The sequence below is a fragment of the Arachis duranensis genome, chromosome 10, assembly GCF_000817695.3.
Source record: "Arachis duranensis cultivar V14167 chromosome 10, aradu.V14167.gnm2.J7QH, whole genome shotgun sequence".
In the NCBI taxonomy this organism is placed as follows: Eukaryota; Viridiplantae; Streptophyta; class Magnoliopsida; order Fabales; family Fabaceae; genus Arachis; species Arachis duranensis.
Genome location: NC_029781.3, coordinates 96,558,963 through 96,575,870, shown reverse-complemented (window position 1 = coordinate 96,575,870; position 16,908 = coordinate 96,558,963). Strand labels below are relative to the sequence as shown.

General features: G+C 29.5%; 1 protein-coding gene and 1 long non-coding RNA gene across 7 annotated transcripts; one reads left to right on the top strand and one right to left on the bottom strand.

Annotated features, from left to right (window-relative positions):
• Positions 1-388: 388 nt before the first annotated feature.
• LOC107471104 (uncharacterized) lies at positions 389-3,526 on the top strand. Of its 6 annotated transcripts, none has more exons than XR_001588559.3 (6): positions 389-645; positions 802-874; positions 1,286-1,365; positions 1,743-2,264; positions 2,350-2,400; positions 3,022-3,526. It is a non-coding gene; the product is annotated as an uncharacterized LOC107471104 (long non-coding RNA). The 6 variants fall into 6 exon arrangements; XR_002368664.2 differs by having other exon boundaries at positions 1,283-1,365; XR_001588560.3 differs by having other exon boundaries at positions 763-874.
• A 5,237-nt stretch (positions 3,527-8,763) lies between these two features.
• On the bottom strand, positions 8,764-11,242 carry LOC107471101 (AAA-ATPase ASD, mitochondrial). The gene is made up of 2 exons (XM_016090547.3): positions 10,189-11,242; positions 8,764-9,525 (listed from the first exon to the last, which is right to left on the bottom strand). The coding sequence occupies exons 1-2, from the start codon at positions 11,236-11,238 to the stop codon at positions 9,136-9,138; spliced, it is 1,440 nt and encodes a 479-aa protein (XP_015946033.1). The 5' UTR covers positions 11,239-11,242; the 3' UTR covers positions 8,764-9,135.
• Between the last annotated feature and the right edge of the window lie 5,666 nt (positions 11,243-16,908).

Below are 16,908 nucleotides of genomic sequence, written 5' to 3'. Positions count from 1 at the left end.
AATCGGAGACTTAGGGCTTGTTTGGGTGAGCTTCTAAGAAAAGATCTTTTTTCGAGTTATCTTTTTTTAAAAGATTTTATAGAGAAGTAAAAGTAATTTTATGTTTGGATATCTCATGTAAAAAAGTTTTTTTATCTATCAATTATGTTTGGGTATAACAATATAAAAGTACTTTTTTGTTTATTTATTACATGAAAAACATCTTTTTTTAAAAGAAAAATATCTTGATATAAATTACAGCTTCTCAAAAAAGATCTTTTTTTATTTTACTATTGTTTTTACTTTTACTACTAGAAATTTACCAAACACGTTAAAAAATAAAAAAAAGATCTTTTTTCATTGAAAAAAGATTTTTTTTTTAACAAAATAATAGCGCCCAAAGATACGACTAACCTAATGGCTGGAACAGAAGAGAGATTGGGGAACCTGCTAGCGCAGAGAATCAATGCGCCAAAGCTGTGGCGATCTCACTCCAAATCTTGTTCACCTTCGCAATCTCACTCTCAATCTCACTCGCGCTCTTGATCTCGATCTCGATTGTGCTTTCAATCTGGCTCGCACTTCGCTCTTTGAATCTCTCTCGTTTCAACAAACTCTATTTTTATCTCTCGATCATTTCTAGGGTTTGCTACTCTCTGTTTTGAGGTGAGTCTGACGGAGAAGGAGAAGAAGAACCTCCTTTCGTGTTCTTTCTTTTCTAATTTTCACTGCTTCATTATTATTCTTGCAATCTTCTTATGCTTTTTGTATATATTTGTTAAGATCTGTTGGCTATGAATTGACTGAATTCCTAATGTTAAGATCTTCTCAATTCAAACCCGAGAGTCTCGAGCAGGACACTGATGATTCCAGAATTGCTTCTCCAGCTGCTAAGGTACTCCTTTTTCTTTCCTCGCTTCATTTCCCAAATTCATTTAGTTGTCGTAGCAATTTTTTGCACTAGAAAGCAAAGTGTTAGTAATTAGTAATTAGAACGAGAGAAGCATCACTTGGATATGATGTGACATGTTACGACTATTGCGTGCACCGGAAGTTATAGACTGAAATTTTTGTCAACTTCAATATTGATAATGTATACTTGTACATATATTTTTTAATTAGGGACTATATATATATTATCCGAGAAAATTTGAAATAAAATATATAGAAAATTCATGGAATAGGTTAGAATTCATTTCTTGATGAATGCAAAAGAGAGTAGACTGCTAACACTGACATTTTGTTTAACTGAATTTAGCACTCATTGCCGTAGACTCTGTTATTCATGAAAAACACTTATCAGCAGGGTCACAGAGATATAGTTGTGGGACTAACTCCAAGGGCCTAATGTGATAGATGAAGCTTTTCTAAAGTCTTAATTTGCAGGTAATATTCACCGAAAATTACATTAACAATCCTTCTTCCAATTCCATTATTGCAATTAGGTAGAAAGTCCAATACTTTGCATTCATCAAGAAATGAATTCTAACCAAAATTTATAATCCTTTAGGTCCTTTTCTTACTTAAATTATCATTGCAGAATCAATCTATATATTGTCTGCATAGGATAACAACTATGTGGTTCATAAGTGATTAATATAATTACTAGTTAAAGTTTGTCAACTTATGTGACAATGAGCATATACCATTTTTATTGATATTCAGATTTCTTTTTCTACCTATTGTTATTAAACCATAGCAATTTTAATCTATGGTGTAGTTTGAATTACTCTATTAAAGAATGCATGTGTATAATGTAACAGGTTCTAAGCTATGAGTATCATATTCTAAGACTAAGTTTCGACAAAACAGAAGAGCATTGAGTGTGATCAATCAGAATCTAGTGCAAGCTAAGGTCAACCTAATCCTTGTGTTGTTACCAATAGGCCTTTGCCATTATCAACTAATCTTATTTTACTTTACTTTTTATTTTGGATAGAAATATTAATTCTATATGACTTATAAGCTAATTATGTTAAAATCTTAAATGCCTTCAACTAGGTGAATATATTTATGATTAGATTTTATATTGACGTTGTGTCAAATGTTAAATTTTTAGTTTTAAGTGATTTTCCATATTCCACTTGTTAAGTAAAATACTGTCCCAATTTTAAACACTGTTTTGTGTGAATTTGCTGTGTTTGATTTTATTCCTTTTTCTGTGTTCTAGAACTTGACTTTATTACTTTGTTTTTCTTGATTGCTTATTGTTGTTGTTTCGCATGAGGTGTTTAAAAGGGCTATAATGCAGCCTGGGCCACCTGAGCATTTTGTTATTTTAAAAGGTACGCTTTTTAATCATCTGCTGCTTAGTATACTACTGATTTTTTGTTTGCTTTAATTAATTTCTTCGATTAACTTGTGCTGCAGTGCCAAAGGATAACAATAAAGCCTTGAAGCTCGGAGTCGGAATAGGTTTAGGTATGAAGTTATCTAGGCATATTTTGAAAAGTTTTATTATCTCATCATTGTACAATTTCTTGCCGAAGTTTTATATACTTTTGCTCAAAATTCATTAACCCCACTTACAAGCCTTTAATAAGAATAACCAAATAGTTTTCATTTATTTTTGAGATTAATTATAAAGATGTCAGATTGTTTTCATTGTATTCCCCGTTTCATGATTTTAGAAGAGTGATACAACTTACAAGATTTTCTTATTTCATTGTTTCCTTTAGAAAAATCTAAAACCATTTAGTTAAATGAAAACAAGTTGGCATTCTTTAGTAAGAGTGCATATAAGAGAGATATCATTTAATTCAGGTCCTAGAATTCCAAGTACATTACAGTGAATGTTTTTCCTCACATTTATGTGACCTTTCTATCTGATCTTGTATGAAATAATCTAGTTGTGGCTGTGAAAGCTTAGGAAGTCACATATGTACTTAAAACTTAAAAGTAACTTGCATACTTCATTCATGAATATAAACTTAACTTCATGTTTTGATTTAAGGTGATCTCAATGATTATTCAATTATTTGTTGGTGATATGAAATGAGTTGCCTTGCATGCCAAACTGATAAACTTACAACTTTGTTTCAGAAATTGCTACATGGGAAGATCGTTATGATGACACGAACTTGTAGGCAAGGATAATCCGGTGAAGCAAGTGAATTGTGAATTTTGTGCACTGCTGCTGTTGTTACTGTATTTCGGTTTAAGACATAAGATGTTTGGTTTATCTAGAGCTAACTTAGAGTACCTGTTTTGAGGATTCAGTCAGATATAAAGATAGAAGTTACATGGGGAAATGTTGAAGAGGAGAGAGTGGTCAGAGATAGAAAAGCTTTCCTGCTGCACAGTCGATCGATTTGTTGATACCTCGATATTCATGGCCATCAAGGCAATACAGCATGTCATGGAATCCAATATAAAGAATGAATCAAATTCTCCAAGTTCAATTCTGCATGAAGAGCGCGTAGGAGACTTGTCAGTTGTTGTCAAATGCGATATTCGCAATGGAAATAGAGTTTAAATGCTATAAGTATTTTTTTCCTCATTTTATTTGCATTACGAAGCAAACTTATACAATGATTATTGATTAATAAAAGAGTAATAAAAATTTCATTTTGTGAATTTGTGAATTTAATGAAATATTTTATGTTGTAGTAATTAATTTTAGTATATTTATATTGTGTATAATATAAAATAAAAAATAGTATAATATAACTAAAAAAATATCACTAAAGATCTTTTATAACATTTTGTAAGTGTTACAAAAAATATCTACGGTAATATTTTTCTAAGTGTTACAAAAAATATCTATGGTAACATTTTTTTAAATGTTACATAAAATATTTATTATAATATTTTTTAAGTGTTACAAAAACTATCTATTGTAACATTTCTCTAAGTGTTACTAAGAAATATCTATTGTAACATTTCTCAAAATATTACTATAGAATATCTTTTGTAATATTTTTACTAAATGTTATTAAATCTTTAGAAAAATGTTAGTAAAACTCTTTAGTAACATAGGGTATATTTAACATTTGTTAAAATGTTACTAATATACATAGATAACATTTTAATATAATTTAGTAACATTTTTTAAATGTTAGTAAAAGTCAATTATGTAGTAGTGTTTTATTTATTATTTATAATTTTTTGACTACATAACATTACTGTATTACAAATTTGCAATTCCAAAATTATGACACCAATCAATTTCCTTAAAGACCAAACTGATCATATATCATTAATTCTTGGAAAGATAACGTATGTGTCAACAAAATCGGAACGAATATTACAGTGAAAAAAAGAAGGGAAAAAAAAACATAATTGGTGATAATCAAATTACCTCATTTATATATGTTCGTGTGAAGATAAAAAGATCACATCAATGATTGTGGATAGAGATTAAAGGATATCATGTCGCAGGAGAATAGCGCCAACCATACAAACATATTCATTTATGTTCTATGTATTAATCTGGTGCTATTTCTCCTGCGACAAAACATCCTAAACCTCTGCAATTCAATTTTTCGCATTATTTGTTCTTTGTGGTGTGATCCACATGCCATACACTTGGTGTGTGTATATATAGAATTCAGAGTTCAGTGCAGTGTGAGTATCTAGAACTAGAAGTATGAACTTACTGCGAAGTTGCAACCCCTCAAATTATTGGAAGGGCTTTTGGAAAATTGGAGGGGAGCAAGAATTTCTAAGTTTGGAGGTTATTGATTAGTTTAACATTTTATTATTAATTATTAATTAGACATCATCATCAATTTCTCACATGAACTTAAATGCAGTTTACACGTACTCATGATTGATTATTCTGAGAATTATAGTGGTTATTATGGGTTAATATTCAATGGTTCTCGAAAGATTAAGTGTGTGTTAATTTATTCTTTTAAATCTCAAATTAATTTTTAAAGGGTATAGTGATAAAAAAATATTATTTACATATTAAAATTAGACATCAAAATCAATCACTATGTATTTGTGTATAAATACATATATAATTTAATTTATTTTAAATTAGTATATATATTTTGTATTTTTAATATATATTTTATATTAATGACTGATTTTAATATATACGTAACAAAGTTGATAATAATAAGATAAAAATTTATTGCAGTTATTTTTATGTAAAGTTAATAATCATTAGATAATAATTTAATTAGTCAAATTTATTAAATTATCTAATAATTTTTAGTTATCAACTTTACATAAAGATAACTATTTGTGAGTTTTTATTTAATAATAAATTAAATTAATTTTTTTACTAATTAGATGATGATATATCATGATCATGTCACATGTCATTATTTAATTAATAAAAAGATTAATTTAATTTATAGTTATATTTTATAAGAAATAATCATTTAACTGATAAAATAATCAATTTAATATATAATTATATTTTCTAAAGATCAAGTTAAAATATAATTTTTCAAGAACTAAACTAACACACATACTTAATCTGTGATGTTGACTATTTAGTATTTATTATACTCAACAATTATATATGCATGTAGAAACTCCATATAACTTTAACAAAAAAAACACTATTAAAATTTAAAATTTAATTTACTTTGCGTTGATTTAGGTTAACATTTAATGCATACTGATGAAATCAATAAACAATTAATACTTTTTTTTAAAAAACTACAAACATATTAATTACAACTTATAAAATATATTTTTAATAAATGATAATTATAATTATTATAAAAAATTTAATATGCTCTATTAGTATATAAGTTATTTAACTAGTTAATAAAATCTAATTAATTAATAATTTTATATTTTATTTATTTTAATTATTTATTTAAAATTATAATTTATTTCATAAATTTTATTTAATATACTATCTTCTTTTGTTCATTGAAAATAATTTTAAAAAAATAATACGAGAACATTTATTTAAAATAAGATGAATATATTTATTTAAAATTTAAAAATTTTAAATAAATTTATTCGTATTAATTTTAAAATAATATGAATATGTTTGTTTAAATAAAAAAATTTTAGAATAATAAGAGTATTATATCTTTTTAATTCTTTTAAATTTTTATTTTTATCATAATTTTATAATAATTTAATATCAATTTAAAAATAAAATAAATTTAAATTAAAACAAAAAATTTAACCCAAATAGAATTTTTGTTAATTCTTTTCTCTTTTCTTAATAATTAAATGATGATTCTTCTCTCTCTTCTTAATTAAGGAGTACTAAAACTTCAAATACGTTAACTTTTGTTTAACTCTTTAAGAAGAGTTTTAATACTCCAAACCTTTTAGGAGTATTGAATCAGGCACCATTAAAAAATACTAAAACTCCAAATACGTTAACTTTTGTTTAACTCTTTAAGAAGAGTTTTAATACTCCAAATCTTCTAGGAGTATTGAATCAGACACCTAGTTTCTAGAAAGGTGTGACTTGTTTAAGTAGAAGAATTAGAAAGAAAAGTGAGAGAAAACATTAATTACTAATACTAGTCAAATAAAGAAAACATGGAAGCATAATTATATATGTGCTGGCGACAATACTTTTAAGAGCTTCTCAAAATTGGATTCATCTTTGAATTGGTGAATTTAAAATTAAAAAATACTGAAAGATTTAGAGATTCCATGAGAATTTAACTAAAATTCAATTAGGTATAATAGAGTAATGATTTATACAAAACATTTAACTTTTTATTTTATTTTTTTACTAATTTTTTATAATTAACTGGTTAATCTTATAAATAATTTTTTTTAACATTTTTTTACTACTATTCTTTAATTAACTGTTAATTTTTAGCTAACACCTCTTACATATATAATTATTTACATATTGTCCCGAGAGTTACCTGAAATGTTAATTTAAGCCTGAACTTGAGGTCCAGAATGTGGCAGCGTCTGACCTCTTTGGTGCCGAGTTACCGTCGGTCTGAGTTTCTTGTGATGAAGTGGGGTTAGTACCTGTAAGAGACTACAATACTTAATTAGCAAAAACTTTAAGCAGGTTTCTAATAGATTAGAACATGTATATACCTCAATGTACTTATAGTAGAGACGATAACTATTTTTGTTGGAACAATTTCATCTTTTTTTATGGATAATTGTTCTCTTTATCTTAAAAATTTGTTAGGACTTATCTTATCAAAAAAGATAAATATTCCAGTCGAAATTCCTATGGATAATTATCTGTTTTAAGCAAGTAAAGCTTTGTCCTTTTTTATCGGTGTCCAACCTCTTTAAAGAGGTCGGGTACGTACATAAAAAAAATCATCTTTTTTTATGGATTTTTTTTTATCTTTTATTAGATTTAAATTTTATTTATTAAACCAGGATATAAATACATACTTTAATCCAAATGTTTAATTTTTTGGATTAAATAATTGTATTATATGGTGTTAAAATTTTTAAGAAAAAAAAAATAGAGATCGATATTTATTGCTCCCATTCTTCTTAAATAAAGAAACTACCTAAACATAAGTTAAAAAATAAAAGAACGCTTATGCATCAACATTTTAGAAATATAATTGTTATGAAGAAAAATATATTCTTATAAAAGTTGTAAAATAAAATTCAATCAAATTCTAAAAATTATTTACCTAAAAAGAACATTATTTTTTTGGTGGTTCAGAAAAACAAATTCTAAAGTTCTAGGTATCCACTCTCGTCTCCGTTTTGTAAAAAATTTCATCAAATCAAATAGTTTAGTAGTTAACTGTCGTTTACAAAAGTGGGAAGCGGGGAAGAAATGAAGGGACCAAATTGGAATTTCTGGGAGTTGATGCAAATTCAAAGCATCCATGCATTCACATTGATTGATTTTGAATATTAAAACAAGGTAAAGTAGTAAGTTTATAGGATAAAGTTCACAAAAGTGAAGAACATGATAAAATAATAAAGCAAGATTTTAATTATCTTTAAATTAAGATGGTAAGAATTTCAATTAATAATGGTTAGAAATTCAAAGATAATTAGTGTTTTTTTTTGTCGTCTATGGTATTTTTCAATTTCAATAGGTCAAAAATTAATCTATTAAAAATTAAATTTTATTTAAAGAGTTATCATTAGTTAATAAGTTGCTTGCATACAATATAAAATTTAAATTCTGGACACTTAACGAGTGAATTAACCAGTCAACTAATTCAATTAATTGTGTTATTTTATAATTTTACCAACTTTTTCACTTTAGAGGATTGACTATCATTTTTTTTTTTTGTTAAATGATTTGCCTAATGGATGTAGATGGAACGGGTCATGTCCATGAATAAACAAAAGGGGAGGCCCAACAAAGAAAAATAAATTCGAAATTCGTTCAAATTTATGGAGTTTTTCACATTTTCTGACCAAAATACGGAGTTTCAGATATTTGCCAACTCCCAAAAAAAAAATTTGTCGGCCTAATGGATTTATGTTCTTTATAACTTCATGATTTGGTCCAGTATGTATAACAATGAAAATAAGTTATTCTTCAAAAAGAAATTCGAGAAGACAAATTATTAAGAGGACTTCTTAATTGGAAAAAAAGGATAGTGATCCATTTAGGAAAGGAAAAAGAGGAATATATATTTATTTCTATATAATCAAATCTGAGTACATAATAACAGGTTTTTATTCTTATTATTTTCAAAACTGTTGAATTTATTTATTTTATTTTTTAAAGAGAGAAAATCCAAGTAGACATGCATTTTGATGTTTCCTACTGCAATATTAGTTCTTGTTTCTTTGCATTGTGTGTGTTTTCAACCCTGTTTTTGGCCACCGTCTTTTAAGCAACTTGTAAGTTTTAACCATTCACAGTTCAGTGTTTGCATATAATTAAAGGGATATGATATTAGCTTCCCAAATGATAAGCTCTGGTTCATTCTGTTCAACTTTATCATCATTTTAGCACATATCTATTGGATTTTAAGTTAGGTCCTCAACTATTAGTTATTGTACACATAGCCGCTAAAATAATTCAGCAAAATCCAGGCCTAACAGGACCCTATATTTCCACAATTTTCCAATGACATAAACAGATAAAAAATTTAAAAAAAATGTATAAATATTTTTGAATGCCTCATCCATTCCCTTCCACTAAGCCACTCCCTTTTAGCCTCTAATTTGTGGCTTTAGTCGGCCGCCGATTCTAAGCTCGATTTAAGAATCTCTTACTGTTGCTGGTCAATGAATTGCTCCATAAATAACATAGTTAAAAGAATCTTTTTAAGTATTGCTTGCATGTTTGTTCTGTTTGAAGTTGGTTTCTTCAAGTGATTGAATCAAAGCCTTCAAATAAAGGTCTGGATTGTTCCCAAAAGCAGGTTTGGGCATAAAGTGCTCAGCAACATCAGCTGGTGTGATTTGAGAGTGTTTGAGCAAGTCAGAAATTGTTGAAAACAAATGGTGTGATTCAATTTTAAGGTAATTCTTGGCCAGCAACTTGAATGCCTCAAATCCACAGTATGATAATTCAATGTGCATGTCCATTCTCCCTCTTCTCACCAATGCTGGATCCAATTTCTCAACATAGTTTGTAGTGAAAACTATTAGCCTCTCTCCTCCACATGCAGACCACAATCCATCAATGAAGTTCAGAAGCCCTGAGAGTGTAACCTGTTACATTCATTGCACAAATATCATCATGAGTACCAAGTACAATACAATTCGGATAGGACACATAACAATAAATATAATAATTTTATGAAAAAAAAAAAGATAACAGAATAGTCAAATTTTAAAAAGTTTAAAATAACAATATTATATTTGATATAGATTTTAGATATATACACCATAGTTAAGCGAGCAAAAATAAAATAACTACTGAAATTATATTCATCTAATATAAACTTAAAAAACTCGTTTAAAAAAAAAATAATCAAACACGTAAGCCAAGATCTAACCAAACTTAAAATTTAATATATTTTATTAGATTTAGATTTGTCATTTTTATTTGATATTATTTTAAGAATTAAAATATGCAATTAGTAATAAAAATTATATTTTTATATTTTAATTAATATTTTTATATTTATATAACTTTATGGTTTTTAAAATTTTTTTTTAGGATTTTGGATTTCGAATTTAGAGTTTCGGTTTATGATTTAGGGTTTGTAGATAGTTGTAAGTGATTAAATTTAATTAAACATATTAAATTATTTAACTATTCTCAACTATTAACTTTGTAGCTAAGTTTTCTATTTTTATATTTTATTTTTTTTCACAAAATTTAAAAAATAAAAAATACTAAAATTGAAGTATTTCTGCAATGTAGCTAACCTGGCTGCTCTTAACATCTCTTTCTTTCAACCCACTCTGCTTCTTCTTCCGTTGATCTTCTTCTTCTTCTTCTTCTTCATCTTCCTTCGCTCTTTCCATTTTCTTCCTCCTCTGACCAGTTAGATCAAGTGAACAATCTATGTCCTCAATCACAATAATGGACTTGCTTGATGTCTCAATCAACAGCTTCCGCAACTCTGTGTTGTCCTTCACAGCAGTCAGTTCCAAATCATACAAATCATATCCCAACAGATTCGCCATCGCCGCGATCATCGTCGACTTCCCCGTCCCCGGAGGACCAAAAAGTAAATACCCTCTCTTCCAGGCCCTTCCAATTCTTGCATAAAACTCCCTTGACTTACTAAACGTTACCAAATCATCAATGATCCTTTTCTTCAGTTCCTCGTCCATCGCCACGCTTTCAAACGTTGCCGGATGCTCAAACACAACATGGTTCCAAAACGAACCGCTATTAGTATAAAGCTTCCTCTGCCTATTTCTAACCATAACCGCTTTACCTTCTCTCATAACATGATTAAGATATGTTCCTAAAACCATGTTTCTATGTTGTTTATGGAAGGTAAGCTTGTAGTACCTTTTCTCGTCCGCTAAATTGTTGTGTAGAGAAAGTGTTTGGGATTTGGCAACGTTTTTGCCAGAAACCCACCAAAGCTTAACACCATTGAACTCATCACACACTTCTTCATGGTCATCCATGGTAAGAAGAAGGGTTTGGTTGTTCTTGCCTATGTCACCTTTGAGTCTCTTAGCTTGTGTTGTGGCCTTGGAAGAAAGGTAATTCTGTATGGAAGTATAAGCCTCACTTCTACTCATGTGTCTATCACCAATGAGTTCATTGAATGTGATTTGGATGTAAGGGTAAACAAAAGAGAACAACCTTAGAGTGTGTTTTTGTGCTTGGTTTCGGATTTGGAATGGGAAGAATTTCTCGAATATGGCCCAAATAAACATCAATGAAGCAATTATGGATCCTATTTGACCAAACATCGTGTCTCCTGCTCTTGTCTTCATCTTACTCTCCTCGATCATCTTTTTGAGAAGGCTTTTAGGGACTTGTCTTTTATAGAGGTTAAGTATTGCTATATGAACAAGGCATATACGTCACTCACCACGCGTCCACGCGTGTAACTTAGGCACCAAGCATCTTATTTTTATTTTATCCACAAAATGACACTTTCTTATCTTAAATTTCATTTCTTTTCTATTTACAATATGCATATTAAAATAACATGTTATTTATTTTTTAATTAAAATATAATTACTATAATTATATATATATATATTAGTAGATACTTATTTTATTAATTTTCATAATAATAATATAAAATATTTTAAATTTTTATGTATTTCATAATAATAAATAAAATTATTATATCAATAATATATATTATTTGAATTAACCAAAAAATTATCACTAATTTATATATAGAATTCTAATTAATTTTAAAAAATAGTTTGGTCAAGAAAATTAATTTATTAAAAATATTAATTAATCTAATAATTTAATATTTTAACTAGATTAATTATTGATTCATTTTTGATAGTTATGCTTTGAATGTTTTTATATTTTATTTGATGGGTAAAATTTTAAGTAAGAAATTGAAAATGAATTAAGAATTTTACTCTTGTTTGATCAGTATGTTTATATTATGTGACCTTATGTCGGTATGTGTGCTTACTAAATTGTCTCGTATACACCGACTATACATTGCCTAATCAACTGGATAAAGAGTGTGCAAGTGCAATAAACGTACCTAACTGATTACCCTCCATCAATCATGCACGAACAAACTGTTATGGGATAGGACACGACATAAGATATATTGATACACGAATTAAAATTTTATAAGACACGATTTTAATTATTTTTAATATTTTATTTTAATTATATCAAGTATTTAAAATATTTTTTATTTTAATAAATAATAATATATTATATATAAATTTATTTTAAAAAAATATGTTAAGAATAAGGTTGAACACACTGATATGTGATGGTATTTAGGTGTATCCAAAAGTATTTGGAAAAAATTTTTTTCTTTTTATTAAGACACGGTTAGACACAGCAAACACGCGTGTCGAATAAATATCGGTAAATATTGTGTTCGAAATGTGTCCGACATACAGACATGACAACTCAGCGAAGTGTCTGTGCTTCATAGCCCTCAATAGCCCTCAATAGCGAGCAAATGACAACGAATTCTGAAGATCAGTGTTCAAACATTAGGGAGAAAGATGACAGAATAGAATTAACAACTAATAATTAACGGCTCAATTAATAGACAATAAAAAATCTAAACAATGTAAACAACAGATTGAAAATTTGGCCTAATAAAATTTTAAAAAAAAACACTCCACTCAAATTACCCAACTAAAAAATTTCGTTCAGTAATTCAAAAATTTTAACAATCTATTATACTCTAATTTACTAAAATAACAGCTTCTCCCCCAAATTTTCTACAGTTACGCGGTTGCTTGGTCACCAACTAGCTCCCATCGTTGCCGCTGGGATCCCTTCACTGCCGCTGGTTCGTCAATAAGAACCCTCATCGATACTTAAGGATAACCATCAATCATTCGCATATCTAGTAAATTGAACATTCGGCATATTTTAATTGTATCTAACTAAACAAATTCCAATCAAATAACTATTCACATAAAAATTAAATTAACCATTCGCATATCTACTAAAATGACCATATGGTATATTATGAATTTCCTTTAAAGAAGAATAAAAAAATGAAATTTCGCATGTGATGTCCAAGAGGCATGCAACTCATGAGATCTTGGCGGTATGAGCCACTGGACAGGTTATGATGCTCAGGAATAGGCTCCATATTTGGTTCACTCTTGGGCAATATGAACCCCATGGCCAAATCCAGGCATCGTCAAATTCAGCAAAAAAGGTTGATCAGCAGAGCTGCGAATCGTGAAGGGAGAGGTGGTATGGTGGTCGGGCGGCGAGAGTTTTGCGGCGACGACGATGACTGTTGCAAGGGAAATTGATACCGGCGAGGGGGTGCAAAACGGTGTCACTATCTGGAGGAAGAGAACTACTACGGTGGTAAAGCAGCAGCGATGTCAAGATCTTTGTAGTGATGACTATGACGGTTGCGGGAGAAACCGACACCATTGAGAAGGTGGTGGGATACAAAACGTAAAATATGTGAAAGTGTAACGTGCGTAGTGGTTTAAGTGTTAATTCTAATGTTTTCAAATTTAAAATCTGATCATAATTATTTAATTAATTAAGAATCTGATTTTTAATTATAAATTTACCTTTTTTTAAAACCGTTGTTGACTATATACATTATTTTTCTATACTTTTTCAATAATTATTCACCAATTTGGATAATTTAGTGATTAATTTAATGATCTATTTAGATAAGTATTAGGAGTTTGAATGCTTTATGCATATAGTAATTCAAATTCTACTAATGCTTTATGCATATAGTAATTCAAATTCTACTTTATGTATGTACAGTAATATATTGACCATTAACAGTAAATTTTTAAGTAGAATTTCAATTTAAAATAAATTAATTTTTGATCTGTCGAATTAAAATATTATAAAAAATAAAAAATTAATAATTAATTTTTTTCAAGTCAACAACTTTAAATCTATATTCATCAAATAAGAAAAATATATAAAAAAATGGTATGTATACTAATTTTTTATAAAAAAAATATAAGAATAAGTACTGTTTTGACCCTTAAAATTTAGAATCAAAATCAAAATCGTCTCTAATCTTATTTTGGATTTAAAATTGCCTCCAACATTTCATTTGATATTAAATTCATCTTTTTGAATAAAATATTATTCTAAATGACAAAAATGCTCCCCTTTTCCCAAACATTTTACTACTCTTCTTCTTCCATTAACTAAACTCAGACCTACAAAACTTTAAATACAATTAACAAAACTTTAGATCCAATTACAAAAATTAGAAATTCCCAAATTCATCTCCAATTACAAGAACTAAAAATCCATAAATCTAATTACCATAAAGTCAAATACAAGTTAATCTTTTTCTTCTTCTTCTATTAATAAAATTCAAAACTAAAAATCTTTAAATACAATTAACAGAATTCATAACTAATTACAAAAATCAGAAATTCCTAAATTCATCTCTAATTACAAGAATAAAAAATTCATAAATCTAATTGTCAAGAACAATCAAATACAATAAAAGCATCTTGTTCTTCCTCCAATTTTTCACCAAACCAAAGAACCAAAAAAAGTAACAACAAATCCAAAAATAAGAACAAGAACAAAAATTAGGGATTGTGATAAATAAGAACAAAAATTAAGAACTTGAAACTTAATGGCAGTGACGGTGATGCTGCGTGGTGGTGGTGGCAATGAGTCTGGACAGCAGAGGGCAGGGAGGGAAGGGGAAGGGCGGTGGTGATGCTGAAAAACGCGAGGAACACAACCATCACCACCACCACCACCTCCCTGATGACGACAAAGAACACGAGGTGAGGGCGACGGCAAGGCGAAGGTGAGTCGTGGCACTGCAAGGGCAAGGGCGAGGCTTCCTTCTGTCTTTCTCTCCGAGTCCCTGCTTCTCTCTCTTTTCTGAAGGTGTGGGTGAGAATAAGAAGCCCTCCCTCCCAGAAGCCTCAATAGTCAAGATATTGTGGTGTTTCAAGTTTAAGCTCCAATGTGAATTGTTTTCATTATTCTTCGATTTTTCTATAACTAGCATCAGGGTCAGGTTCTGGCCTAGTTGGTGTCAAATTCTCAGCAATATCGTCACAAGTATCCACATCTTCCAACTACAACAGAAGAATCTTAATTGGCATGTCGCTTAATGGTTAATAGCCTTCTCAGTTCTGCATTGTTCTTAACCGAGCCATAGCCACAATCTCATAGAATTAGTATTGGGTCTATAGCTCAATTAGAGAATTATGCTATAAATAGAAAACTGATGTAATAGTGTCGAGAGGCATGATATGATTGAAAACTCTAATTCCCTTCTTGGTCCTAATTCTAGGGATCTCTATTCTATTTTCTCTGATTTCTATTAATTCTCTCTATTTCTTGATACAATATTGTATCAAATGGTGCTTTCATTGAAAAAATCTCTTATGTTTGATGGTACTGGAGATAAATACTATTGGCTTATTCTCACAGAACAATTTTAGAATACTCAAGAAACTATAGAATAGCAAAAATTTTTAGAGATTGAAAAATGGCTCAAAGACAAGGCTCTAACATGGTTCAAATTATAGAAGAAATGCAATCCAAACGTAGACATATCAGTATTTGATACAGTATTTATGTATCATTATGTACTAGATTCTCTTTCAATACTGCCATCAGAAATTTCTTGGAATGAAGTTTCAAATCTAGATATAGCTTTGAAAGAAATCAGAACATACTTGGAGAAGTATCAACCACAACCAGAGCAAGAAACAGAATCATCAATAGATAATCCGAATTCAAATATTTCAAGCTAATTCAGAGTCAGAATTTCACCTAATCAACAAACATTCCACAAATCTAGAAGCAGAACATTCAACACTTACAGTTCTACAATTCCATAATTCGGATTTAGATTATGAAGATGCAGATTTAGAGAATGCAGCAACAAAAATTTTAGAATTAGTGATGAATCTAGAACACACAAAAGAAGAAGCAACAGATCTAGCCAAGGAAGAAGTTGCAATCCAGGGCAGCGTCTTGATAGAGGCGGAAGGGGTGACGCGACCACCACCAAAGCTACCACATCTGAACTCGCACACGGTGGTCTTAGTCGACGCCGATGACGCTATGAAGCTTAACAGAGGAGGTGCCGCCGAGGAGAAAGAATCAGCAGATCTGACCATAGGTAGAGGCGCCACAAAAGGAGAACAGATACTCGTGAAGTCTCGATTGATAGTGCAGCAACGGTGGATGACAAAGCGGTGACGGTGAGAGGAGGTGTTCTATTCCGACGTGTTTCCTCAAATGTGGCCAAGCCACAACCACTCACAATGGCGGTCTTCCCCTGGGAGCGCGACTATGAGACTCAAACAGAGAAAAAGTGGGACGAGGTGGTTGTGAAGGGCGCGCATCGGGCAATCGATAGCGTCTTTGATGGTGAAACTCGCGGCGACCAGTGTGCTCCATGGTCGGAGGCCGTCGTGGGAGGCACAAGGAAGAAGGAGGTCCGCCTGGGTATGGCTAGAAGAGACGGCAGCCAAGGTGCTTTGGATGACTGATAATGGTGTTCTCAGAGAGAACTGCTGTGTTCTTAGGAAGAAAGGGTTTCTGGAATGAATGTTGAGGGAGTACTCTCTGTTTTAGAGTTGGGCTTCCCATGGATGTGGATTTTCCAAACCCAAATCCAATCTAAATTGGATCAGAGTATGTTTCCTCCATATGTTATCTACCAAGTTAAATTGGGTTCAGTTATGAAAAGAAAAAAGTTATATTAGATACTCTCTAATGACTTTTCTTTTAAACAATAAAATCCTAGTGGTAAATTTTTATTTTAAGTAGTAGTATAGAAAATATTAATTTAGAATTAATTTTTTATTAATTGTAATTTTTATTTACAATTTTAATTAAGATTTATATTTTTTTGGCAACCACAAGGATAATGTTATCTTTGAAGGGAAGAATAATGTTAGGATTAGTATTGAGTCTATAGTTTAATTAGAGAATTATACTATAAATAAAAATATAATATAATAATATGGAGAGATATT